Source organism: Leptosomus discolor, chromosome 9, assembly GCF_034619465.1.
Source record: "Leptosomus discolor isolate bLepDis1 chromosome 9, bLepDis1.hap2, whole genome shotgun sequence".
Lineage (NCBI taxonomy): Eukaryota > Metazoa > Chordata > Aves > Leptosomiformes > Leptosomidae > Leptosomus > Leptosomus discolor.
In genome coordinates, this window is record NC_141399.1 from 13,272,924 (window position 1) to 13,299,953 (window position 27,030).

The following is a 27,030-nucleotide window of genomic DNA, read 5'->3' on the forward strand; positions in this document are numbered from 1 at the left end:
TGCCTGGGAGCTGAGAGCACCACAAACCCCACTCTCCAGCCCTCTCTGTAGTTGCAGCTGGGGGCAAAAGCTAGGATTTAAATGGCTGCTGGTCCTGGCCACGGTGCAGATGCTTCCTGTTTGAACTGGGTATGGTTCAGGACCAACATAATATTTTAACAGGCTTGTAAAAGCATGGGAACCAGGTCCCAAAGCAGGCTGAGCTCGCCTGTTACTCCAGGCTCCTCCACCAGCTCCAGACTGCTGTTTTGTCTGGGGTGGGGGAAGCACTTGGGCCAGGGAAGCTAGCACCTCTGCTACAATTAAAAAACCAAAAAACCCACCAAAAAAAAACCCCAAAAAACAAACAAAAAAACCCCACCACCTTTGACTCTGGGGAGGGCAGAGCTAGCTTCCCTTGGGATTACCCAGACGGAGAGCCCTGCTAGGTCAAAGAAAGATGTAAAGACATCTTACACCTGCAGTGCTCCAAGATAATTTTTTATTGTGCTGCCCTGGGCTATAGCAAATAATGGCATGAGGCTGTGGATTTCAGGGCTCTTCGAAAAGCTGACCTTGAAGCAGGAAGGGAACCTCAGGCCTCTATGAGACTGGGCTGCCCCAGACCCCCCATCCACAGTGGCTGGGGAGCAGGTGCTGGCAATTCGGCAGTGCCTGGGGGCTGCAGCCCCCTCCTCCACAAGATGAAGGGTAATTTAATATCCCTCTGTCTTTCCCTTTGGAGGGATGGCAGTCACCAATGATGCCCTCAAACACGCTCCGTTCAGAAAACATAACTTTATTATTAGTTGCAATATACATTGTATTCCTTTAAGAATCCTAAACTTGTATATGTTTTTTTTCCCACTGAAAATACATGTGTATGTATATATGGTTTTATATATGTATATATATATAAATGTATTTTATTGAATTGGAACACAATAGAACAAGAAAGACAAGCTCAGAAATTACTTGGAAAAGTAAATGTGATTTCGATGGGTTTGTGCTGGCAGTGTGCTAAGGTAAGTGGTATAAAAAGAACAGGCAAATAGAAAATGTGATGGGTTAGGCAGTGGGGAATGGTCTCTCAGTGCTACAGGTGGTAATATATACAGTAGTTACACGTTGCTATTGCTCAGTCACGAGTGCCACCTATTCTCAAAGGCAGACCAGTCTCTGGCGTGGCTCCGCACAGCAACATTCATAAGGCCGGCTGTGCTCCCTGCAAATGGTACCTGCCGTTTGAAAATAGAGTTTAATTACATTTCCCTTGGCAGCAGCTCTGCTCATTACTAATCTGGTCAGCCAAGGAAGAATTCCTCCGAGGCACGGTGAAACCTAACTGGGTTAATATAAAGTAGCTCACAGGCAGGGTAAGGGATCAGCAACAGCAGTGAGAGCTGAAACGCGCAGGCTGAGCTGCAGCTGGTGCAAATCAGCATCTCAACTGACCCAGGCTGATTTGCTCCTGGTTCCTTCCCTCCGCACTCATTTCCTCACCTGCAAATTGGCCTGCTCCCTCAGCCCAGCAGCCTGCCCAGAGGTGCGTACTGCCCAGGGCAGGCAGCCTTCAGGGCTTTTTTTGGGGTAGGTTTCCCTGTATTGATTTCCTCAGAAGATAACTCTTCAGAAAACTGGCTATGGGTGGCGACAACCCTTGCTGTGCCAGGGTTTGGGGCTTATTTGGCTGCTTTTGTTGTTGTTCTTTCAACTTTTTGTTTGTTAACTGATTTTTCAAATACAGCTTCCCCAGGCCACATGCCATTGCTGAGCTTAGCTAGACAGAGGGACAAGTCTTCCCCAGATCAACATAATTGGTTTCCTTTTATTTCTGCTGAGCTGCAGATGTTTCTTGGGTGAAAGGACACATTTTAGCAAAGGCACTGATCACAGACTTTCCCCTGCCTGAAGCCAGGTTGGAGGGAGCAGACAGGCTCTGACCTTCCTGATGGAGGGTCACTTCCCTCCCCCACCCCGCAAAGTGCTTGTCAATTTGGGAAGGGATGTAAAGAATGTGGGCATTGATTTACTCCTCCTGACTTCCTCGGGAAAAGTGCTTTCAAAAATCCCATCCTTAAGTCATCATCTTGCTACTACCCCCGCAGTGTCTGTCACCACTGGATCACGCCTACCTAATTCTCTTTCCAGCTGAAGAAGCAGGTGAGGTTTATCACCGCTGCAGTGTTTGTCTTCTTGCTGTCTTTCCCTATCAGCATCTGACAAGGAGGGATCTTGCTCGGGGAAAAGATGTTGCAACAAGCCAGGCTGCTGGAAGATGCAGAGCAGGCGACCTGTGCATTGCCTCCTTCCCCTAGCAAGTGTCACCAGAGGTTTAGCAGGGGTTGGTGAGAACAGCTGATTGCACTGGAATAATATCTGAATCCAAAGCTGGCATTGCTGGGAGGACTACAGGTCATTCCTCTCTTTACAGGCAACAAAATACAAGTGTGAAAGTGCCTGGATCAACCTGTATAAAAGAGCTTTCCTCATTTGGGCCCCTTCAGGCAATTACAAGGACATAACCTGCATCCACACATCCTTCATCCATCCACACTGCTGGGACCGAATGGGACCAAGCCCTGATTCTGACTGTTATTGCACAAAGGTCCCTTTCCTGAATCTTGCCAAAACTGGTTTCAAAGGGAGGAGAGGTCGGTGACCCCTCGTGACTGTCGCAGGTGGGATCCAGCCCCAGGGATGGCGGCTCAAGACACAGCGATGGCTCCCACTGCTGGGGCACAGATGCCCCAGTCTCTCATAGTGCAACATTTGCAGGCATTTTCTTCTTGCAAAAGCGGAGGGAGAGGTGCAAGTTAAACCTCTTCCCTTTGGCTACTGCCACAAAGTGTATTCATAATTCAGGCCACCACCCTGGACAAACTGACCCTCACAGCCACGCTGCGATCACTGTGCAGCTTTTGCTGTATCAAGACAATGCCTCTGCTCTGTAACTGGGTCTAAAGTCTTTCCTTCCACCCTGCTGCTACCAGAGACCCAGGCAACTCTAGGATTTGTCTTGTCTGCACCACTGGACCAGGCCACAAGCTCCTCCAGAGCAGCTTGTACGCCAGTGCCCCTGGATGCCCGCAGTGCAGCAAGTAGATGTTGGATGGATGACTGCACCCTATACTCTGCCTTCAGCTCCCCATATTGCCTAAAGGGGTGAGCTTGGCCCCTCTGCTCAGTGATCTGCCCCAGAGGCAGCTGTGCTGATTACGAGGAGATTGGGATGAGCTTGGATGGGCTCTCTGTTCATGCTGCGGGTCTCCTGCTAAACCGGTGGACCATGAGGACACCCACTGCTAATCCCCACCCACCAGATGCTCTGCACTTCTCTCTAGCATTATTTTCACAACATTTCCATGAAGGAAAACAACAGATTATGACTGTAAAGTTATGGTGAGAAGACTGGATCCCAGTAGGACATTATCCCTTGCCAAGAGAAGGAACAATTAACCCCTTCTTTAGACTCTCTTCCCATTACTTACCCAGCTCACAGCCACCTCTATATACATCTTAAATTATATTACTATATTCTCTTATAACTTTGACTTTGCATTCTCAGTTTCAGTAGCACAAGTGATTAATTCCAAAAGAAAAAAAGGAAAGAAAAAAAGGAGCCCCCAGGAATATTTACAGAATAGTTCATTTTGCAGAGGAGATGAGGTTTGGCATTGGGAAAAGCATGGGTTTTGAATGTGCTAAGTGTGTTTGATTCCACATTCCTTCTCTCCCCTCTGGGATCCTGCTCTGATGATGAAAATTAAAGAGCTGTTCAACATGCTTTGCCCTAGTGCAAACTCGCAGAGGATGTGCAGGGTGGTGGGGGAGGCTGTCTTTATGCTCTCCCCTGGCCTGGCCTGCTTATAAAGACAGTATCCAAAGGGGTTTGACCTTGAAAACCAGCCTTTCACCTTCAGGGAGCTGTCAGCTCCATCTTTAGCCTCTCCTCGTTACCCAGCACCTTTGTTACCCCTCTCCCCTCAAGGACCGGGGCTTTTAAGGTACTGGATGGTGGGGACAGGGAAGAGACTGTATGCACCTGGAATCAAAACAATGAAGTGGAAGATACTGACTTCTTTAACATACCAAAAATTATTGCAGTATAAATACACCCCTGTCACCCCAGCAAAAGCAGAGAACGAGAAGTGGTGGGGGAAGTTTGGTGGGTGAGGGGCATTTCGGTGAAGTCACCTGACCTGGAAAGCTTTGATGGCTGCTCCCACAGCTATCAATTTTTCTCCAGATTAGGGCGATGGCCATTTACACCAGCAAATAATGCCCCACCCTGTGCCTCTCCCCCCACCCTCCCTTATGCTGTGCATGATATCCCAAGAGTCCCTCCACCTTAGATCTTTTTCAGAGAGACTTCTATTAAGAAAAGCATCTATCTATTCCCAGAAAACCCCAGTAAGAGCTGCAAAACCAATGGCTCTTAAGTATGGCTGGTTTCCCCAGCTGCTGAGACCTTCTGGCCAATCCACGTTAGGATTTCTGTGAAGACAGAGGTAGAGACCTCGGGCAGCTCTTTGTGGAGGGCATGATAGGCTTCCTCATACACCTGCAACCAGGGAGAGAGCAGAGATTAGCACAGGAAAAAAAAATTCACATGAACAAAACAGCCTTCAGTCCCCTCTTGTCAACACCCACAGGTCCAACATGTCCTGCCCACACATTGTCAGGTTTTTTTCCCCTAGATGTGGCAGGTTATGAAATCAAAGAGATGCCTTTGGCAGTGCTGGCCCTGTGCAAGCAGGAAGGCATTGGCATTGCAGCTTGACATCTGCATGTTACCCAAGCACCCTGCTGCCCTTTAGGAACACAATGCATGTCCCAGCCCCATCCATTTCTTGCTTCTTATCCCACTAAGAGGAGGAAATACTTACCATGCCCTTGGAGTTTAATGGACAAGGGGGATGTTCCCATCATGCCTTGTGCAATTTTACTCCTTTTATGCCCAGACTATCCAGTTATTTTTCCAATGACAAAAGCTTTCCCTTGGTCTCCCTGTCTCTCATTCAGGCTCATTCATGTGCTAACAATTGGTTAATCAGCTGTGGCTCTCTTGAAATGAGCAGATGTGAAATAGCTTTTGTTGTGCAGCACTTCGGAAAGCCCCCCCTGTACCTTTATGAGCTGGGGCATGAGGTAAAGTTGGTGCTCACACAGTTGGCAATGTTCAGAAGAGCTTTAAGGGTCAGCACTTTACCTGCTTATGAGCCTCGCTCTACTTCTATACCAAGCTGCTTCATGTCCAAGAGACCCTCTAGGTACACAGCCACCACTGGGTCAGGTCTTGACATCACCCACCACCCTCTGCCCGCAGTCTGGCTGTAGCTGGTGAAAAGCCCACACCATGCCCAGGAAGGGCGACACTTGGGCTAACTCCTGGTGAAAGGGGCTGTAACCTGCTTGATCTCACCAATGTATCAGCCCTGCTTTGCCTCCAGCTCTCTGGAGCTCAGCAGGGTCCCTACCCCTCACAGTCACTCATGCTCAGGCTAACACACTGACAGGATAATAACCCTAAAACTCAAGAAAGCAAGATGACCTTGAGTGTTTTGTCCTGACTCTGCACTGTGTCCATCAGTAAATAGGACCCTTTGATATCACAGAGCTTGTCGGAAGAGCCATGTAGCACCAGGATGGGCAAAGTCAGCTTGGGCAGAGCTCGCTCAATTCTGGCAATGGCGTTCATCAGCTGGATGACGAAGGAGACCTTCATGCCACCATGGTAGACCAAGGGATCGGATGTGTAAGACTCCATCTGGCAGGCAGAAAGAGGTAATTTAAGGTTAGCAATATCTCATGCAGAAAAGACAAAGCAGATCAGCCAGGCGGTGAGGAGTCTCTTCCTTTGGCTTGCACAGCCATTTCCTACTCTGTCAGGATATTCTGCCATTAGAGTCAAGGTCAAGGTCTTTACTGTGGCTACTCAGAACTGCTCACGCCACCTGGCTTGCTCCTTGCTGTATGTTTCTCTCTTACCTCACTAGAAAATAGTCAAGCCAAAGCTCTTTCTGCAGGCAAACAACCAGTGTCGGACAAGGACTGCCTGCATTTTTTTCCTCCTCTGCCATGTCCTTCTGTCACTCAAACGTGAAATCTCTTCTGCAGAGGGTTCTTCAGACTGCATTACTTGAGAGCTGATGTTCTCCGGGTCCTTATCCTCTCTGCCGAGGGCTGAGATGTTCTCTTTCACCCTCCCTCTCTGGGGACGAAGACCATCACCTACAGACAACTGACACATCTGACTGCAAAGCACTCTGACGGGTCCTCTGGGTGCAAAGTGTGCACAGGCGACACAGCAAATGATGGTATTAGGTGACAGGCAAAAAAAAAAAGTCAACAACTTGCTCAGCCAGACTATGAGAGGATAAAAATGTACAAGAGCTGGTGCAGAAAGTTGCTAGGAATGAGTAGTTACTGCAGCAGGCAAATCTACAGTAAATATTTGTATACTGTACATGAAGACGGCCCACACAGCCACTGCCATCTCAATATTTGCCAGAATGCTTTGATTACGGGTTGGTCTCTGGCACAGCCTCCAGTTTTTCCCAACCCTGGCAGATGTTTATAGAAATGATGGTTATTTATAGGTTAGCCGAAACTCTCCTCTCCTTGCAGGCAGTGGGGTCTGTTCAAATTCTCCCTCGCTTTGCAGAAATTTGAGGCCCTCAAAGGCTGCTGCACGTGCCTACCCTGAGGGGACCACAAATGTGGGGTGACCCACAAGGCCACCCCAGGGACATGTAACTATGCATAGGTGTAGGCACAGACATGCACTCTAGCAGGATACCGTGGCCTGCCTGGTCCCCACCGAGAAGCCAGAAAGGCTTTGGGGTGGATTCTGCATTCATCTCCCTGTGCGATGAGGTTATCAAGGTGGCAGAAGGACACTACATGGTGAGGCTTTCCTGGCTGAGGGCACTAATTTGCCAGAGGGCATAAAGCCAGTTTCCCTCCTTGTTGTCTCAAACGTGTTGGAGCACAAAGCACTGGAAATGGAGCTGGCAGCGAGGCATGCTGGTGCTCACAAGTCTTTCCCCATCACCTTGCTTCCAATCCCCACCATCTCCTGCTGCTTGAACCCATAGCTCCTATCACCAAGTGCAGCAAGGAGAAGGAGGAGGTGGGAATTTGGGACTATCAGCAGCTGGCACCCTTCAGTCCCAGCCCACAGTGTTGGTGATAGTCAAGGGAGTGACAGCTGTAGAGCTACTCTAATTTGTGCTGGAGTTGGACCAAAGAAATTCAACTTCTTGTAGCACTCATTTAGGGACCCTTGGATGCAGCAGATGTTTCTAGTACTTAATTAAGGCCGTCATTTTGTTTTGGCCTCTATGCAAGATCATGGCTACTCTGAAGTGAGGGGTAGTTTTTGGCAGGGAGACAAAGATAGAGGTCTCATCACAGCTCATACTAGGATCTCGTGCATAGTATCTCCCTTCCAAAGAGGCAAGTGCCCATGCACGCTGAGGGTTTGGAAAACACTGTAAGAGGCCACTGCAAAGATGAGATTGTGGTCGAGCTGAAAGGATCCACTCTTAAGACATGCCGAGCCTTCTCTGCGCCTGCTAAAGGCCCTAGGAGGCAGAGAGGCTGAACAGCACGTGGTCCTCTTGGCTCCACATGGACCCTTCCAGTGCCCAACCATGTCCTCCATCCCCTACACTGCTCAGCCTGTCTGCCATACCCTCCCTGCTCTGCAAAAGTGCTTCAAAAGGGCAATGACCTGCCCGTGTTTAGAAAGAAGCATCCTCTCGTGAACATGCTCATAAGTTCAGCTTTCGCTTCCAAAACACCCGCCGCCCTGCGTGATGTTGCTAGCTCTCCTGTTGACAGCTGGGTGTACCCTGATATTTTCAGCCAAACTTCATCAGCATTTTGAGCAAAACCACTGTGTTGCACTGGCTACTTAGCAACTGGCTTCAGCCTAATCTGGGAGCTACTTGTCTGGCTCTATGTCACAGAGCTGCACTAAAGCAACACAGCTTTGAGATGGGTTTCTTTTTATTTTTTAGGGTTTTTTTTTTTTTTAATTGAAGGCAACAAATGAGGAACTTCACGGGCGGAGGAGTCAGGAGGGGTGGGTGGATGGATTGACAGAAGTTCCCTTCCCATGGAGTAAAACAATGTTGATGAATTCATGTGAGCTGGCCCCCTCCCCAGCCCCATAAATGCTAAGAGAATGACCTAATGGGTTTCTTTCTTTCTCTTGTTCTTTTCTGAAAGAACAGGGATTTTTTAGCTACTGAGCAGCCAACAAATATTTTTGTGTAGATGATGGGAGAGGAAAAAAAATAATAACCCAATCCCAACCCAGATCGATCAGGACTGCAGAGGGAGGATCCTGTTCCCAGTTGATGAACAGGAATCCCTGTCAGCGTTAATGCTCAGTGCATGGGGAAAGAGTGAAAGGTAGGGAATGGGCTTTATATACTGCAAGCTATGAACAGCAAATCCTGCAAGCCCAGAGCTTCTGTTGGCACACTGAGCTCTGAGACAGCAGTGGCAAGCGAGTGAGGGTGACCCTGGGACAGCCTGCAACTGCTTCCAGCCGCCGTCCAGCGAAGGCTCTGCAGACTCCATCACAACAGCTCTTTTTTCTCTCTATGCAATTCTAAGGCAAGTAACCATCAGGGCTCCTGCTGCATCATGTTCCCCTCCTTAGAGGTCTGTGTCTTCCCTTAGCGTTTTGCAGAGCAATAAATTCATTATAAGGTAATTGCAGCCTCATCCTATGTGGACTCTTCAGGAACCAGACTAAAGTCAGGGGGACTATTCCACTGAAATCAATGGCAGCTAACAAAGATTAATGGGGTAAAGGAGTGCACACCCCTGTGATGTTATTTCTCCTTGGAATAACATGACTAGGTTTTAAGGTTGCTTCTTGCTCTCTTTTGTGTCTCTTGCATTTGATATAGCAAGCAGATCAAACATCTCCATACTGTCCTGTGTTTCAGTCCCTACACCCTGAGGATAGCCTGCTGGGAACACAAACTCATCAGGAAATTCTTGGATGATGTCCCAAAAATATTTCTAGAGTATAGAAAGTTGGTATGTCAGGAGAACATGTTTAACATATAAATAATGGATGTTTCCAGCACATTGTGTGCTTTGAAGCTGCTCATCTTAAATCCAAAAGGAGGGCCGGAGTGTGTGTCAGAGGCAGGCAGAGGGTGGAGATGCTGTGTTGTCTTCAGTAAGTGCCTGAAGCCTCAAATCCTGGTGTTTGAAGATGGTCAGGAAAGCACATCACAATCCACAGCTGCTATGTCAGCTGTGTGTTCACTTGCAGGTGAGCAGGCAGCACAGTGAGGAAGGGTTTGTTGTCTCATTTTGAAGACTACTCCATTATAAGCAGACTGTAAGGGAGCAGACCTACATTTCTATCCACTGCAAAAGGCTTTCCCTTGCCACATGGAAAGAGAAAGGGCAGAGGAAAAACAATGCTCAGAGGAAGCTCTTGAGACTTGGAGCATCATAGAGCAGAGGGAGCAGCAGCAAATATTTGGGTAGAAAGACAACACAACAGAATTTATTATAAACTATGTCCAGTGGTTGCTGTGGTGATTCCTAATATCACCCCAACATGGAAATTCTCAGTCAATATTGTGCACCTCATTAAAGGAGCTCACTGACACTTTTCTAAATGCATTACCATTCAGGATGTCCCCGCACCATCACTTTTCTCCTGTAAAGCTAGATGCACTAGCATCTTCCAGCAGAAGATCCAATGGTCAGAGATGTATTTAAAACTGCCACCCTTAAGGACCAGCTGCGGCACAGAGTTCAAGTGGCACGTAACAAATCAGTGTAGAAGCGGCCAAAGACTTACATGCTCCAGCCACACTCACCCTTCAGGTAGGAGGTAATGCTCTCAAATTTCTAAGTTCCTCCTGAGCCAATTACTTTTATGGTCTAAATACAAATGCAAAAGTGAAACTTTCCTCTGTGTGATTTTAGTGAATTGGTTGTCTAATTTAAACCTTTCCTCTGAATTATATGTAACAAGTTATGGCAGCTGAATGTAATTAAGAACGGGTTTCTACAGCTTGACTGGAATCAGCCTTCCTCCCAAGTACACATTTTGTGCAGCCTCATATGGTACTTAAGAACATATGTCATACAGTGCATGACAGTTTCCTAGGACCTATTCTGGCTTCCTTTTCTCAGCTCCTTGGATCTTTCTGCCTTCAACCCAGTGAAATGTTATGTTCTGTTCACAGATAAGTGAACTGAGTCGTTTGACCAAAAAATTCTTTGGCAGAGCGAAGAAACAACCCTGAAAGTCTTGAGGCTATTCTGGGAGATTCTTTGCTTTCCAGTTAACTGGATGGGTGAGTCAAAGAGGTGGGATATACTGAGGCTGAACGCATTGCACTCACACAGCCACTGACATTGTCTTTGCTCCTGATCCTTTCAGCTTCAATTCTAATGCCAGTGGAGCTGCCTCCCCAGAGGAAGGCAATTTATTAACTTCTACTTAAGTATGAACCATTGCATGAACAGCAGGAGAAATCACAGCATCTGTCAGCGAGATGCGAGCTGATGTGGGAGCACAGGAACAACAGACCACTATACCAGCAAAGCTGTCCTGCTTTTAAGTGCCATCTTCTATCATTCAAGTCGGTTTCTGAAATGCATTGAGTTCTGGGTCCAGCCAAAGCACCTTCATTCACTTACAGTTCGTGTCTCCCTCCTTTGCCTCCTTCCACAACAGTGAGAAAGAAAAAACCATGTTATGTGTTGTTGCAGCAGGTGCAACGACACCTGGTTTTGCCAGTGATGGCATCAATAAGCTGCAACAGTTATTACTAGGAGTGGTATGAATGGGAGGAGAGTCCCAAGCTATGGTGACACTACAAAAACTTCACCCTGGAACATTCCACGCACAGTCACGGTGGTGGAGCTGGAACTGGGTTTTTAACAAAGGCTGCTTCCATTGCAGCTCACTTAGGTATTATTCTCGGGTGCAGCAAGAATACGTCATTTGTTTGGAAAGGCTGTAGCAGAGCCAGTATGTGATCCAGGAGACCTTGTAGCTAAGTCTTTGGGGCAAGCACGCTCTTTGCCTCTGTTTGAATGCATTCGGCACAATGTGATGCTGGTTTGTAAGCGGGAAATCGAATCCCCAGGACTGTAGGGTTTTGCATGGTTTCACTGCAAAGAGCAGGGCTGGAAAAATTGACTTTAGCAGCATGTTTGTAACCAGTATAAGTTGTTTTTTGCTACTGTAATGAGTGGTGGTGGTGCAGCAGAGATAAACATGGTTCCTATGTGCTTTCCACCACAAACCAGAGCACAGGTCTGTGACATCTTGCACCCAGAGCGGCTGTGGGTGCAAGGCACACCGAAGGGAAGAACAAGTGATTTCCTGCAGCTTTCTGCTATGTGCAGTCAGCCCCTCTGACTTCAGAGATGTTTCACATTTTTACACCAGCATAGATCTTGCCCTCATGATTTACCAAAACACTTGGGGTTTTTGAAGAGAAATGGCAGGACTGGGACAAGATATCAACTGTGCAATGACTTTAAATGGCATTAAGGTTCTCACCTCCTTCTTGTTTCGGGAAATTGCATTTGGATCTATTGAGCCCAGTGACAGGTTTGGGAGAACAAAGTTGAGCACTTTCGCTGCAAAAACCTGTGGGAGAGGAAAGTAAGGAGTTAAAGAGCTAGTTAGAGCAAGAGAGATAACATGGAGGACCAAATCCTGAGATGATGGGAATCAGCACAGAAGTTAAATAGTTGAGAAATGTCAACTGACACTGGAGAAAGATCTGTTATATATTTAAAACATATCTCTTAAAGTGTTTAAACTGCTCCTGGGATCAGGGAGTGGGTGTGCTAGAATGAAATGCCATCAGCTGTCCGTCCACATGCAACATCACAACTTCATTGTACTTTGCCTTTTTCTCATTCTCAAGTTAATTTCTAAAAAGGTCTCAGTTAAGCACTTTGATAGGAAAAAGCCATTTCAAGCCCTTGGAAGGGCTGGGTTTTGTTGTTTTACTGCCCTTTCCTTGCTGCCACAGCTCTGATTTCAGGCTGCAGTATATAAGTGATGTTCGCTGCAATTTGCAGTAGTTGCCTAGGCTGCACTCTTTTTAATAAGCATATTCTCCGGGGAACCTGTAAATAAACAACAGCAAAATATGCATGCATTGGGCTAAGGAAATCCATTGCTCACTTGTCTCCTGGGAATGAAACACAAAAGCATTCAGCAGCTCAGGCTCGAAACTGCTGGCGGAAGAAAGAGTAACATCTTTCATTTCAATAGCACTACAAGCACGTTGATACCAGGGTTCTGCTCTGATCTTTGATAGCTGTCTTTAATTAAGTGATCACCACTTAAGTCAGAAAACAGGCAATTAGTGTTTCTTGGTCTGTTTTATGGCCCTTTCGTGTTCACAGCTAACACCCGCAGGTAGGCTGTCACCTACGTTCTCTGTTTCTGCTGATATTTAATCACTTCTGAAGCACCCTCTGACATTTTAGATCACAGATGATACATGACAGAGTAATTATGATACTAGAGGAATAACGCAAGGTTGAAGTCAAAGTCATCCAGGAGTGAAAAGCAGTAAAGACTCACAGCAGATTTTGGAACACATGTGTACCGTGGCATGGATATGACTAGGAACCAGTGTCACTGTCTACCAGTATACTGAGCCCCTCACTGGCTATGACATGGGTCAGCAAAACTAATCTCTACTGAGGTCTCCGGAGTTAGACTAGTAAAATAACATATCCACAGCAATGCAAGTATGAGCTTATGATCCAAACAAGCAGGAATGGGGTTATCTTTGTTTTGTGTTAACTCCAGGCAGTGATGATTTGAGGAACGCACCTTCATGAATACTAGGCAAGGTTATGGACTCCGTGTGCTGACAACTCTGTAACAGTTTTGCTTCTCTCCAACCACTTATGATGACCCAGATATACGCCAAGTAACTTCAGACACCTAGCTGAGATATTTAACTTAGAAGAAGTGTAATTGTCCTAGGCTTCCTTTACAGAGTATGGGGAGTGAGAGAAACTCCCCAGAACACCTCTAACATCCAAATAATGGTCTGGAAGTTGCTGTCTCCAAAGACTATCATGACAACCTCAGGCAATTAGGCTGCCCTAAAATTGGAGCCTGGATTAAGAGCTAGGGTGAGTTCTTATGCCTAATGATTGCTTATTTGAGAGCAAATACCTTGGCATGAGAGGTTAGCTGATGCTCTCTCAAGATCTAGACTATTGGCCACAAGATCATTATGTTGGTATTAAGGCCACAGATATTTAGGTCCAAGACAACACATGAAAGAGTAAAAGATGGCACGTCTTTTGGAAGATGGGTGATTTGCTTACTTTTAAATTTGCCTGAAGAAGGAAGTTAGTTGACATACTCTCAAATTCCAGAAGAAGCCATGAGTTTGATGGGGATTCTGCTCTGTGTCTGCTTGGTACGTGTGTGAATATTTATATTCCTAAGGATCTTCAATAGCGATTTTGCAGAAGCAGTATAAATTTGAATCTTCCTCTCATACGAGCAACAATACAGCAGCCTAATGATGTGTTGAACGTGGGGAAGGTGTGACAAGGAAAGGAGAACTACATATATGCTCTTTCTCAGGCTCTTCCGTGTTGGAGACAGGCTAGACAGGCTTTTGTCAGATTCAGTATGGCCCTTTTTCTATTCGAATGATATACGCTTATCATCCCACCCCCACAGTCTGCTGATGACCTTGCCTCCGTGACATGCTTTGGAAATGTTCTTGAAGTTTCCATGAATACCTGGAGTTTTGCCAAACCGAGTCACAAGCTGACTGCTAAACTGCCACAGAGACAGGGCTGGCTTCTGACCACAAGTAGAGCAGCATGTACCATCCTGGGTTAGTGAGGTCAGTGAAGTCATTTCTGGTGTTCAGCTGTACAAGAGAAGCACCAGGCCCTGTACATAGACATGTCGGATGTACTTACGCACACATATATACACACCCTGTGTGCACAAAAACTTATTTATGCACAGACAGAACTAACGATAGGACTGATTGTGAAAGGACTCTGCCACTATTTTCACAGGGTCTTCTCACCTGCAGGAAATGCTCCATTCCCTCCAACATGTAGTACACCCTCAAAATTACGATGTAATTTTGATTATTCTTGGAAGCAAGGTCATGTCCAGAAAAATCAAGTTTTATGTTCTAATAAAAAATTCAGAAGGTTCCCCTGGGCCTTCACTGATTTTGTGAGCACTGTGATACAGTTTGTGACATACCAGTCTTTAATTAAAAGCCATGCGGTTGAAATGCTGGCTATATTTGATACATGAAGAGTTTATCTCCCTGCTGGTTCAAAGTGGCAGTGTTGGTTCTTGAAAGAATATCTCCCAAATGATCAAGAAGGGTAATGCAAAGATGGGGCTATTACTGGTTGGGCTGAGGATGTCACTGGAGCAGTGGATACTAGAGCTGCTCAAGGCCACTGCAGGTGTGCAAAATACAAGCAGTGTTCAAATGCAGCCCTTCCCTGTCTATGAAAAAAATCTCAGAGTAAGATTGAAGAAGTTACACATCTTGACTGGAAGTGTAACTTAAAGCTGACTTCACATTTTTTGCATTAGTTTAACTATATGGATGCTTCACAGTGTAGACACTTTTCTTCTGAATGGAGCAATTCCTGTTCCTTCCACACCTTAATGTGCTTATTTCTCTCTCCCATGACCTCTGCTTGCCAAACTGTTGTGTGAATGCCCTGTAGTTCATTTCAGCTACAAATGAGCTGGATTTACAAAAACGTGATGGTTAAACTGGTTAAGCTAGCCAGGCTCATTTGATTGAGCTGAAAAGTCTCTGGAAGAGACACTGTGGTGAGGTACAGAGATCAGGTTCAGAGCAACTGAACAGTGTTATCAGGGAGATATCATACCAGCGATATGATATGATATAATATGGTATGATATGATATGGTATGGTATGACATGACATATATCAGATACAGTGTCTCCATACCTGGATACCAAACCAATTCATATATGTTGTCTGAACCTCATGACCACCATCTCTGCTAAACTGAACAGATCAGAGCAAAGCCAGAGTAAGTGTATTTCAATACAGTACTTTTTTCCAGTTTGCCTATACCTTTAGAAACAGCCCTCTGCACTGATACTGGGTGCAGATTCAGGCTGAATGACTGGGAGACCCTCAGGTACTGGAACAACGTGATGTCCAGTTAAGTTGGAAAGCAATAGATCAGCAGCGGCCAAATGGAAAACACAGAAAGTAAAGAGAGAATATCATGTACTGAGTCCTTAAGGAATAGGCTGAGGGTTAGTACAGGATTAAGGGAACATTTCCTAAGAGGTTGTCCTGCTCACCTAATTTCAAAGCATTCAACAGCAGAAATGTACTGGGAGACACTCTTTTACCCTTACTCTGCTCTTTGCCAGCATACGTGACTTTGGGCTCTTTTCAATTTTGAAGATTCAGAGATGAATTTTGTCCAGATTAGTTGAGAAGAAAAGGGGGAAGGCAATAAGATCCCTCTCTCTCCACTGGATTTGCAACTGGATGCTTCTATGAGGACATAGGATTTATAGGGCATTGATGAAATTGTGTTTCTGCAAGGAGCAGAATTTGGTTTTCCTACATGTAGTCTGCAAATGTGCCGCGTTTCTGCTGCTGCCAGGGCTGGTTGTGCAGCAAGGGAAGGTATTTCTAAAACAGACTGAAGGACCCAGTGTGTAATCTAGCCCACTGCTATTGTTGCCTTGAGCTCTGTTTGTTTAGGCCAAGGTAAATTCTTGCTCAGCTGGAAACTTCCCCACCAAAGGGATGAATGCAATGGTCCTTGGGAAATGGCCCAGGGCTGAGAAGTCGTACCAGTTCCAAGGGAAAACCAAAGCCTTTGTGCCTCAGAGGGACAAACACCAATGAAACGTTTTTTGGCTCTCAGAGGAAAAAAAAAAGTGAAAACACAAGTGTTCTCAGCTCAGCGTTATGGGAAAATGTGGCTAATGCAGGAATACTCTGCCTGTTTTCACTCCTTCCTCTTGCAAATACCTTTTTAACTCCAGGACTGACTTCAACTAAATTTGATAGAGCAGAGATATTTCAAGAATAATTAACTTTTTATCAGTTTTGAGCTTTAGATTTAAAAGAGAAAGAAACTCACTGTGCACTTGTATTACTGCATGCGAGAGACTCTCTAAGAAAGACACTGTATAAACACTTCCAAAATACTTCAGTTAGAGATTAAGATTTCCTACACTGAAATAAAGCAACAATCTGGTACAGATCTGCAAGAACCAGACTACAGTAATACTAGTTCCCACAGAACTGGTGAGTCCTTATTTCAGAAAGGGTTGAGCATCTAAGCAAAAGGTACTGCTCTAGAAGAAGGAAAACCTTTCCATATTTCCCTTGATTCAACTAGAAAAAGAATGCTAACAGTGTCTTTCAGATTCAGACCCCATATATTTTTTTTCTTAATATTTATTCTTTTTCCCTTTCCAAAGTAAGACAAAACAGTGGCATTGGTGCTCATGGCACCCTTATGCTGAGTCAGGTATAGCCTCGCCTGTGAAGAATCAGCCACTAGCCTCCTAAAAGCACACTTTGGTGCTCTGACTCCTATTTAAATAAGTTTTCCTGGACTGGATGAGTTCAGGATTCACTTCCCCTCTGAAAAGTAGGTGGGACTGTGGGGGAGGCACTTAGAAGGAAAATACTGACTGGCATCCAGGTGATGCAGACCTCAGCAGGTCTAGAGCATTTCCTTCAGTGGAAGAGTGAGGTGATTAAAAAGCACCCTTTGGTGCTTGCAATGATTTGTGAGGTCAGTAGACGGCTTTGGCTACAGCGGAAGGTGCGACAGGATTATACTGAAAGCTGAGGCACTCTGTTTCCTTTCTCTTAGAAGAAAAAAAAAAGCAGCAGAAATGGCTTAGAAGTAGATTAAAAGAAGCAGCTAGCCCTAGGAGAGGAGTCTAGGGAGAAAGGATAAAGGAATGAGTCCTGTGGGAATGAGATGGTCTGTCATTCCTGCCGGCTTAGCCGGTTCTTCCCTTTGCTTCCAACTTCTTTTAGGATTGTTGTTTATTCTTTTAAAAATCCAGAAAGGAGGGGAGAGCTGAGGGTCAGGTGCCTTGCAGAGCCTCCCTGGGGAAGGGCAAACTGGGCAGTGCAAACCGCTCTGGAAGGGAGGTGTGAATGGGAGGGGGATAAAGGCTAAATGTAAGCCAAAGGAGATGGTCTGGACAAGAACCAGCTATGGTACTGGGCCAGATGGGATGCTGCTGGGGCAGTGATGCTTTAGCTGGAAGCCTCCTTTGAGGCTCACAAAGGATTCCTGGGACTCAAGGACTCTAGTTTGCTTTAGAAATTGGTCATCCCCCAAACGCCAAAAATAACCATGGCCTGACTTAGCCAGCAGCCTGTGTTGCAACTATACCAGACTCTGTATGAGTCAGGAAGAAAACGGTAGGAGAGGAAGGGAAAGGACGGCACTGTGTGGGCCACGCAGGGTGTGGTGAAGAAAGCACAGTCTGGTTCCACTGCCCGAGGTAGCATCATTATCCGACTCTCATTCAAATAAGTTTTTCTGAACGAGTTCAGGATTCACTGTCCCTCTGAAAAGTAGCTGGGACTGTGGGGGAGGCACTCAGAAGTCTTGACTGGCATCCAGGTGGCACAGATCTCAGCGGGGTTTTGCATGTTAAGGCTAGAGGTCTTGACGCGTTTCCTTCAGCAGAAGAGCGAGGTGACTAGGTGCAACGCGGGTTTGCTCTTACCTTGATGGGAGTGGCGACTTCTGGGCTGGCTACCACTAAAGGAGAGATTAACAGCATGCCTGAAAACTCACTGGGTCTCTCACTAGCTGTCAGAATGGAGATGGCTCCCCCCTGCAATGCAAAATAACAGCCCACAGCTTAATACAGGTGTCAACATCTTGTTTGTATAGTAATCCTGCTACTGGAAGGGTTTTAGTCCAATCAAACAAATTATCTCTGCCCCAGAGAGCAGTGTGGTCACCAAGAAAGGCTGGAGGAGTAGGGGCACTAGAAGTGTCTGGGTTTTGTGGGGAGGAGACCTGGTTTCTGTTCTCATGCTATAAATCCTCACATCATGCCGAACTCATCTCTCCGTGGAATGACTGTCAGCTGCCCAGGATGCCTTGTGTCCTCCTCAGTTAAAACGACTAAGAAGAAAATGTCTGAAGTGGTATTTCAGGTGGGACTCAAAAAATAAGTTGAGGCCCTATCAGCGTGACAGACCGGTGCTGCATTGGGAAGACACGGTGAAGTGGGACTCGCTCAAGTGCTTATGGCATTGGTAACCTGGGCAACAGCAATGCCGCCATCCGGCATGTGAAGATCTTCACTAATTACTGGAAGTTAAATATTCTCCTCTTCAGTGTCCCCAGCCCCTCCAGCTCTGTAGTGCTGTGCCCAGGGCCAGCCAGCGAACACCCAGCCCATGGTTTAGAGCTGAACGCCAGCCAGGCTGAGCCCTCCTGCACCAGGACAGGGGCTGATGGTGTGAGGGGTCAGGGACAGAAGGGATCTGGCTGACTTGCTTGGGAAAGTTTGCAGAGGATTAGTTGCCAAGGGAAATATTTGGTGAACTTCCATGCTGCTGGAGAACCAGGGGCTTGTTAAACGGAGTAGCAGCGAGAAGCATCTCAAAGACCTCACTGGGAAATTAGCTCCTTGTCACACTGGCTTAGGAGCGCAGCGAGCACTTCAGAGCATGCCATGCCTTCTTATGCAAGAACACTTGTTTATCTGAGCATGGGCTGAATCCCAAAGTACTTATTCATTTTCCTCTCCTCTGGGAAGGCAGGGAGAACAGATCAATGCCATCAGTGGGAATATTGCTAGTTTGAATAAAGGGATTTGGCCCATGCTGTCAGAATCAGACTTCAGATCTGTTCACAAAATCATTGCCTTTGTTTTTGCAGCCCTAATCCCTGGTACATTTTCCTGTTAGGTTGTTTAACAGAATGGGGCTACAGGGTATTTCTGTGCTTCAACCCCCAGCCACTCACAAAGCTTTGGAGGGCTTAACCTCCTGGTTAGTGGTTGAAATGAAAGGAGAAGCCCAATGCTGCAGGGAGGTGGTGGGACTTACCACGTGCCCAGTGTGAATGAACAGTTTTATTAAAAGTAGGCCCATTGTTGCAAATGACACTAATTAGGGCCATGATCCAGGTAGAAAAGTTAAGGAGTGACTATACTCAAGACAGATCTCGTGGGGTAAGGCATGCTGGAAAATCAGTCAGTGAATGAAGCAGAAGGGAAGGTTGCTTGTAGTTTTGTTTTTCCTGCTGTAGGCTGAGTTATTTCCTGCCATCCACAAGAGTACCACTGTGCTATGGCACATGTCCTGGGTGCTGCTGGGAGGGGTAGGGGATGGTGCTTACCATGGAGTGCCCCAGAATGAGAATGGGCAGCTCGGGGTGCTCTTTCTTCATGAGGTCAATGTGCTGCAAGCTGTCCCTGATGAAGACGTGGAAATCTGAGACAACCATACGATCTCCCTCGCTCTGCCCATGGCCAACTGTAGGGGAAAAGGAGAGCATGGATCCAAGTCATTCGAAGCAGTGGTTGCAATGGAGAAAGGCTTTAGCAGAAACACGCCTGTTGGATAGTTACTGTCCTAACTTGGCATTCTCCTACAGTCACCCCTTAACAGGAAGAGTTTTGCAGAAATACAAAGTAAGCTGCACAGAGCTGCTTAAAAAGTGCCATACTGTCCATAAGCGGATTTAAAAAAAAATCTTATATTCACCTGTGTTTCCACCTGCTCTTCAAAACTAAGAGTACCAATCTATCTCTTGCAGCCTTCAACATCAGGGTGAGGAGAGCAGAGGGGCTGTCTTGCCTTGCTGTGGAGATGGCGGGTCACTGCATCCTCGGAAATGGGTTTTTGCCTCAGGGATCATAGCTACCGGGGTCTGATCGCTCACTGTACAGCAATGACTGCTGTGTAGCGTCTTGGCAAGAAACAGACAAATTCTGAAGACTAGATATAGTTGCTATAAACTTAACAGGTCATGGACACAGCCTTTTCCAGTGCCTGGGTGTGCACAAGCTTTGCAGAGTCCTGCCTTTTCTCACTGATACCCTGGAGCACTAAGTGGGCTGGAAACCTCCCCTGCTACGAGGTGAAGAGCTCTCAGCAAAGGAGGCCAAGTGACGGCGGTTGCAACAGCCTGCAGTGGGAAAGGGTCAAGTGGCATGCTCCTCCTAAACAAGTGTTAATGCAAACTACTGCTCCTGGACCACGTTAGCTCGTTCTGTATCTGGGAATTACCTCGTCTGATCAAAGGGAAGGAAAGACTAAAACGGGAGATGGTGAGTTGCTATGGGAACAGTGGCATCCCTGGCCGAGATGGAGCCAGCATTGCCACAAACACAGTCCCAGGCAGTTTTGAGCTTGCAAAGGCTTGAAATTAATATCACTTCGGGGAAGCAGTTTGCATATTTACCTGACCACACATACATGTTATTATCTATCACAAATAGGACTCTTCCTTAAAAACAGTCTTGCTTGTTTCTGTTCCATGCAGGTTGTTAAGGAAAACTGTGAAGGGGAAAACACATCCCATCCCTATGGGATAGGTTACAGGGAGTCTTAAACAACATACCCCTCCTGCTGCGTGTCTCCTGAGGCCTTCTCCAGTGGGCACTTAGGCATACTTAAAGGCACAAAGGGGCAATGACTTGTCAAAGGATGCGAAGTGCCTGATAACTGTTTACGTGCCGTATGGCACCCCCCTCTAGTGATCAGCAAAGCAAAGCATTGCCCACCCAGCCCGAAAGGTAAAGGCTTTTCAGTTAGATCTGCTGGCAACAGTCATACCTGAAGAAATCAGTACGTGTAAACTTAATTTTCCTGTAAGCCACCCAAAAAATCACCTTGCAAATTAGGCAGAACTTCTAATAAAAAGCTGGACTCAATACACTCCATCTAAGAAAAACTGAACCCCAAACTTGTTCTTTTGTCTGCCACGTGCTCTCCAGAGCTGAGTCTCCAGCCGTGCTGTCTGCCAGATAAACCCATAGATGTCATGCTAGTCAATTATAAATAACATATTGCCATTCTGCTTTCCATGCACACACTCCAGTTCCTGCCAAAATATGATACAGGAAGCATCCTCCGCGGATCAGTGACCAGAAACAAATCGAAGAGCCAATTAAAATAAAAGTTGCAATGATCTACAGAAGTAAAGCCATGTGTGTGGCTAATGGATCCATTAACTTTAAACTGACTTTTATTACAGATGGAAAGCAAGCTTTTCCCAACTTTTATACCTGTCCAGCCCACTCACTTTGTGGACATCAAATGCGTTACCTGCCTATTACTTAAACTTCAAATTTAGCAGGTTAATTTGAGTTGAACAGTCCAGAGAGAGGAACATTTTCCCTTAGCAGAGCTCTGCACTTCCACTTCTTTTTTCTCTGGTGCTGCTTGCACTTGCTTCTAGTATCTCTTTCTCTACAGTGTCTGTGTAAGAAAGACAGCTGAGCAAGCAGAAACAGCAAAGCCCTGTGGCCCAGTTTGTGTATGGGCCATGACTCCCTGTTTTGGAGCTGTAAGGCTTTGCTCTATTTTTGGATGAGACAGAGGCAGGTCTGGAAAGCCTTCTTTGTCCTCAGCATGGAGAAAATCCCCTGGTCCTACCACATAAAAATGATGCTGCTCATAACAATCAGAGTTATGATTGCTGAAGCCAAGAAATAACCTGTGCAATAGCTGTGACAAGCATCTCACTGGATTTCTGCAGGGTTTGGGATTCTTTTTTATTAATATCTTAATGAACCCACCTTCTGACCCTGCTTTTAACTACTAAACTACTGTTCCCCACTCAGATGGGTGCAGTTTGTCTGCATGTATGGTAAAGGAAGGCCGTGCAAGTCTTCGCTTTGATACTATCCCTGCCCCTTGCACAAAGTTAGCCAGATGGCATTGCTGTGTTCTTTTATTTGACTATTTTTCTCTCTTCCTTCCAAGAAACCAAACTCACTCCACCAGAGAATGGGTTTATTGCAAGTTTGAATCTCCCAGCTGAGAAAGCTTCAGGGTGAGGAACTAAGACCTCTTCTGTGAGATGAAAGATGTGCACAACCAAACATCAGTACAGTCAAGAATATTGACATGTTTTTCTCTGATCTTTCACCTTTAGAGCTATTAAGAATGAAAGGTCAGGTTCATTCTTGATGTACAGCTATTTGCTTTCAGTTTTGCTGGGAATGAATCTGATGTCATGGTTCCACCCTGCCAGTGGCAAGACAGGGGGTGCAAGAGGAGGGGAACCACCTGCACCCAGAACTGGAACTACTAGAGGCTGCTTCACACCCAAGTGACACGCACCGAAGGGAGACACCAGAGAAGCGTCATGAGAATCATAGCTCCATGAGTTCCTCATCACAACACTGTGATGCAATGTGAGGTTATAAACACGAGGTGCTCATCTGTAAAGAGTTGTGATTGCCAGTGCACACCCGCATGACACACTTGGTTTTCAAAAACTGCCGACCAGGTTTCATATCTATCTGGCTTCACATCCAGCTTGCGTGGTTCACTGCTACTATCATGTATGTGCAGTGGCTCAGTGATCCACTGTTTCAGGTTGCATATACTGGGATAATTGTGGGCACACTTTCTGAGACGTGAGCCTTTAAAAAACCTCAAAACACATCTTTTCAAATTGCAAATCTAGAATTAGGAGTTCTAAGCCTCCATTTCCAACCAAACACACCACTGCAAAATAACATACTTCGCTCAAAGACTGAATAAAGGCTGTAATGATCTGGCCCAATATGTAATAGCTATTAATTTCTGCCCTCTGTATTTTCTTCATGAGCTTGCTCAGACTGCAGCTCTGCCACCGTAGAGACAAGAACAGTAACTCAAGATCAGTCAATCCTGTCAGAAAGCATGACTTCAGAGCATGATTTCGCCTACAATTATAGATCCCCCAAAAGCTACACACCTCTCTGGATGGAAGAATACTGACTGGCTGCGCAGGAAGACAAAGTTGAGGGTTCAGTGATGAAATATTTGAGGGTGTGAGGGTTCTGGGGAGTGCGTTATCACCACGTAGGTATCACTGTGCCTGCATAATGGATCCTGTGGTCCTGCAAATGTGTATTTCTACAAGTACCTCCATTCCTCAGATCTCATATTCTCTTGTAGTGTGGGGCTTGCTTTTGAAAACCACTCCAAAGCAGCCAGACTCATCAGCTGACATTGGCTCACATGCCCCCAAAAATGTTACATCCTGGTCAGATTTGAGATATACTGAAAAAAATATAAATAAAAAGCATAGTGCAACTCGACACTCCCTCCTCTTCAGTAAAATGGGAACTGCCTGAAGAAATGCGCACACACAAGCTCTGGGCTTGCTGGGCAGAGGGTAGGGAGGAGCTGTGCCGGGTCTCCCCTGGCATGATGCTTTTTTACTGGGGCTGTGGGGCCACATCATAGCTGAAGAAATTCATCCTTAAATACACTAATTAAGACCAAGAAGCATTAGGCAAAGAGGAGAGCCTGGCAGTGCCTGTCTCCACACAGCCTAGGGTGCATTGGCACCCAGCCCTCTGAGGTACTGCGGGGATGGATGAGCACAGCAGCACACCTTGTCTGCCCTCAGATATTGCACAATTTTTGTTCTAAACACCAACTTTTATATGAGCCACGCACTATACATATTTCTTTCTCTTTCCTAGTGCCAAACCCTCCTGACAAAGGCACAGCCTCACCCTGCTCGCTCAGGTGTGGACTGAATTGCTCCTCAGAGCTTCAGCAGGAACATTTTGCTACGGAAGATGAGGTGACAGGGGAAGTGCAAGGTCAAATGTTGACTTCAGCTATGCTGCTGTAAATTTACCGATTTCAGTGCTGTTCCTTAAAGCTTACAGCCATGGGAGACCAGAAATTATGGGCTATGCTGTTTTTTCAGCCTTTGCTCCCTATTAACTATGGGAAAGCCATAAAACATAGAGAGAGGACATGAGAAATCTGCCTGGGGAGCAGTAATCTGGATCTTGACTTTTCACATATTTTGATGTTTCCAAAGGGGAAAGGGGATGGTTTGGATCCATTTTTGTTGTAGCGAGGACACCATCACAGGCATCTGTGGGGTGAAATGCTCTCCCTAACCAACTGATGGTAGAAACAATCAAGAGAAACGCAGGGCTTGACTTCTGCCTCAGGATCCACCATACTGTGCATTTGTTTTCCTCTCTAGATTCCTAACTCCAAGATTTTGAAGTGGGAGAACTAGAAACAGGTAGAGTTAGGAGAAGATCAGGCACTCCAGGCTCACTGCTCCCTCAGCATAAATACATTTTGAATTGCCATAGCACTAACACAGGGGCGCCAGGAGTTTTCAGAAGTAGTTAAAGGTGAGATCTGCCACCACTGCGAAGTCAGTGATTCACCAGGCACAGCTGAGGAGCCACTACTGTACCACAGAGTCCCACATCGAAAGGCCACTTCTTAATTATGTCAGAGGGGGCCATTGACAAAGCTCAGTGCTGTAGCACCTGATTTAATAAGCTGGAGCATGGGTGCCATTCAACTCCCAAAGGAGCTGCTGAAGGCCAGAAAAGGTGATTTTACTGCTTCAGCAGCAAGCAGCAGCACATCACAGCACAGACAGTGGTGTGCAAAGGAAGGATTTTGTCAGAACCCACAATCAAGTTCAGGCTGAAGACCCTCTTCTTTCACTACCTCCTTCATCAATATGCTTATTGGAGTCTGACAAGTCTGTTTCAAGCAAATGTCTAAATGCCTTTTGGAAAACGAGGTAGTTACATCAGTATTATGAGTTTATTAGCTTTCAGAAAGATTTGTTTTATTCCTAAAGGCCTGTGCCTCTGCTCTCTGCCCCAAATTGGAGATGGGATGGACTCCTCATTGGTGTTGGACATTGTGGCACACGGGCAGGTGAGCCCACCTCACCCTTTTTTGTTCTCATCCCCTAGCAGGTGATGCTGCTGGAGATGTGAAAATAGTCTGTCCTCCCTGCTGCTAAACGGACCGAGTTAGGAAAAAACCCCATAATTAAAAGATCTCATAGCTGTTTTCACTCTGCAGGTAGCCCACACGGAGGAGCAATGCTGGGTCTTGAGCCTGCAGGAGGGAGATGCCAGTGACAGAAATTTGGATGGCTCTTCTGGTGCACAAGGTGCAAACATGCCAATCTAATCCCTCTCCCGTGATCTTCCTGAGCTTGTGGCAGCTTGCTCAGGTGGGGACCTCGCTGTGGTGATCCACAACCTACCCTGTGGTCCTGCTGCTATAGGAAGGGAACACTTCGGTAGCTCATTTTAATATCCAAACCCCATAGACCGGGAGACAGTGACCCTTGTCCGCCTCTGCTTTCCTCTCTGCCCTATATGAAATGCATTCAGGCTTGGAGGTAAAACTTGTACTTAAAGCACAAGATGAAGCAGATACAGTTTTCAAGAGTGTTTCAGTTTCGGAACTCAGTGCAGCAGTTAATTAAGTGGTGTCACAAGGCATCACGGCTGATGTCCGTATTTAGGAGATCTGTTGAAACTCGCCTGAGCAAGGATTTTTTTTTTTTTTTTTGCACTTGTACAGCACCCAGCACTGCAGGGCGTCATCAGAGACCTTGGCCCAAGGTACTGCAAGATCTAAAAGTAACAATTAACTCTAATCCCAGACTGTAAGGCAGTGCAGTTTTGCAGAGGAGGAGATGGTAGAAAGAACATAGATGGAGGCTGTGGGTGAGACAATACACAAGGCGACACTAATAATGGGTTTACATAGCAAATGTTGTGTGAAGTCTTGATTTTCTGCTTGGGTGGTTTTTTAGGGTTTAATGAAAAAAAAAGATTAATGAACTAGTAAACACTTCAAACTGTCATAACAGTTTACTACTGAAAAAAATATACTTGTTTTGTAATGAATCAAGTACACATCCTTTTCATCAAGTAAGCAAAGCTCATTAATTAAACATACCAGATTTCAAAGCTCTCAAAGGTTAATTATTTGTTTAACAGGCAGTACATCTAATTCACCATTCAGACACACAAACAACTAAAAGAGGAAGAAGCTTCAAAGCAGGATAACCAACATCTGGAAAAGTCAACAGACTGTGCCTGTATTGACAGTAACATGCAAAGAAAATGTTCCACTCCAAGAACAAATACACACAGGAAGCACCTCCGAGTTCATCCTTCAGATTCTGACTCAACAAAGCAGCTTCCTTGCCCTGATAACAGACTTATCACAGCAAGGGAGCCTGTACTGGTTTTATTTCCCCTATCTTTTTCCACTCCCCAGCCACATCAAGTCTGACGCACAGAGGGCATTTAGTAGTGTCTGCCCTCCATATGTACGTGCTTTTCATTTTGCATGCGGGTGGAGAGCAAAGGCACCTGAGCTAGGAGAAGTAGAGTAAGCTGTCCTAGGATTTGTCACGCTACCTGGGCTCTGATCAAGTTGCCACCTAGATCAGCTGCTGTGCTGCAGTGTACTTGGTAGCTAAACCTTAGAGGTGAGCCTTTCAGTGTCCATCTGACCGAGCTTTAGCTGTGCACCATCTCTCTCCCATCCTCTCCGACTGCTCTGGTTTCCACAAGAACAAAAAGCAATGCTTCGGCTGGACGGCAGCTGTGGAATGCTCCAGCTAAGCCCGTGATCTGGACCATCAGGAAACAGGACCTTGGGGCACACTACAGAGTAAACCCGCTCTGCATTATTGACAAGCTTCACACTGTGAATGTTTGATACAAGCCTATGGTCTAAAGCTTTTCCAGAAGGACTACTTCCATGTCAGATAGGAAGCATTAGGAACTAAAAGGAGAGGGCTCCCTCTTTCACACCATCTGTACAGACATAGTGAGTACACTGAGTTTTCCATGACAATAGGCACATTGTAAAAACACTAGATATGGTACCCAACAGAATTATCTCCCCATCCTTAGTGTTTTATGTATGGAGCATGTAACTAAGAATTACAGATAGATTCTGCCTCTCTCTTACCAAAAGGGAGTCTCATCCTGAACACACAAGT

The 27,030-nt window shown here is 46.0% G+C and overlaps 1 protein-coding gene across 1 annotated transcript in view; it reads right to left on the reverse strand.

Moving 5' to 3' along the window:
* Nucleotides 1-4,417: 4,417 nt before the first annotated feature.
* MGLL (monoglyceride lipase) overlaps nt 4,418-27,030 on the reverse strand; it is a 62,906-nt gene continuing 40,293 nt past the window's right edge. Inside the window, exons 4-8 of the mRNA XM_009961440.2 lie at nt 19,399-19,535; nt 17,768-17,878; nt 11,543-11,632; nt 5,534-5,749; nt 4,418-4,543 (exon numbers count right to left, since the gene is read on the reverse strand). Of these exons, the coding sequence (XP_009959742.1) occupies nt 4,418-4,543; nt 5,534-5,749; nt 11,543-11,632; nt 17,768-17,878; nt 19,399-19,535 (680 nt within the window). The remainder of the gene's footprint in view (nt 4,544-5,533; nt 5,750-11,542; nt 11,633-17,767; nt 17,879-19,398; nt 19,536-27,030) is intronic.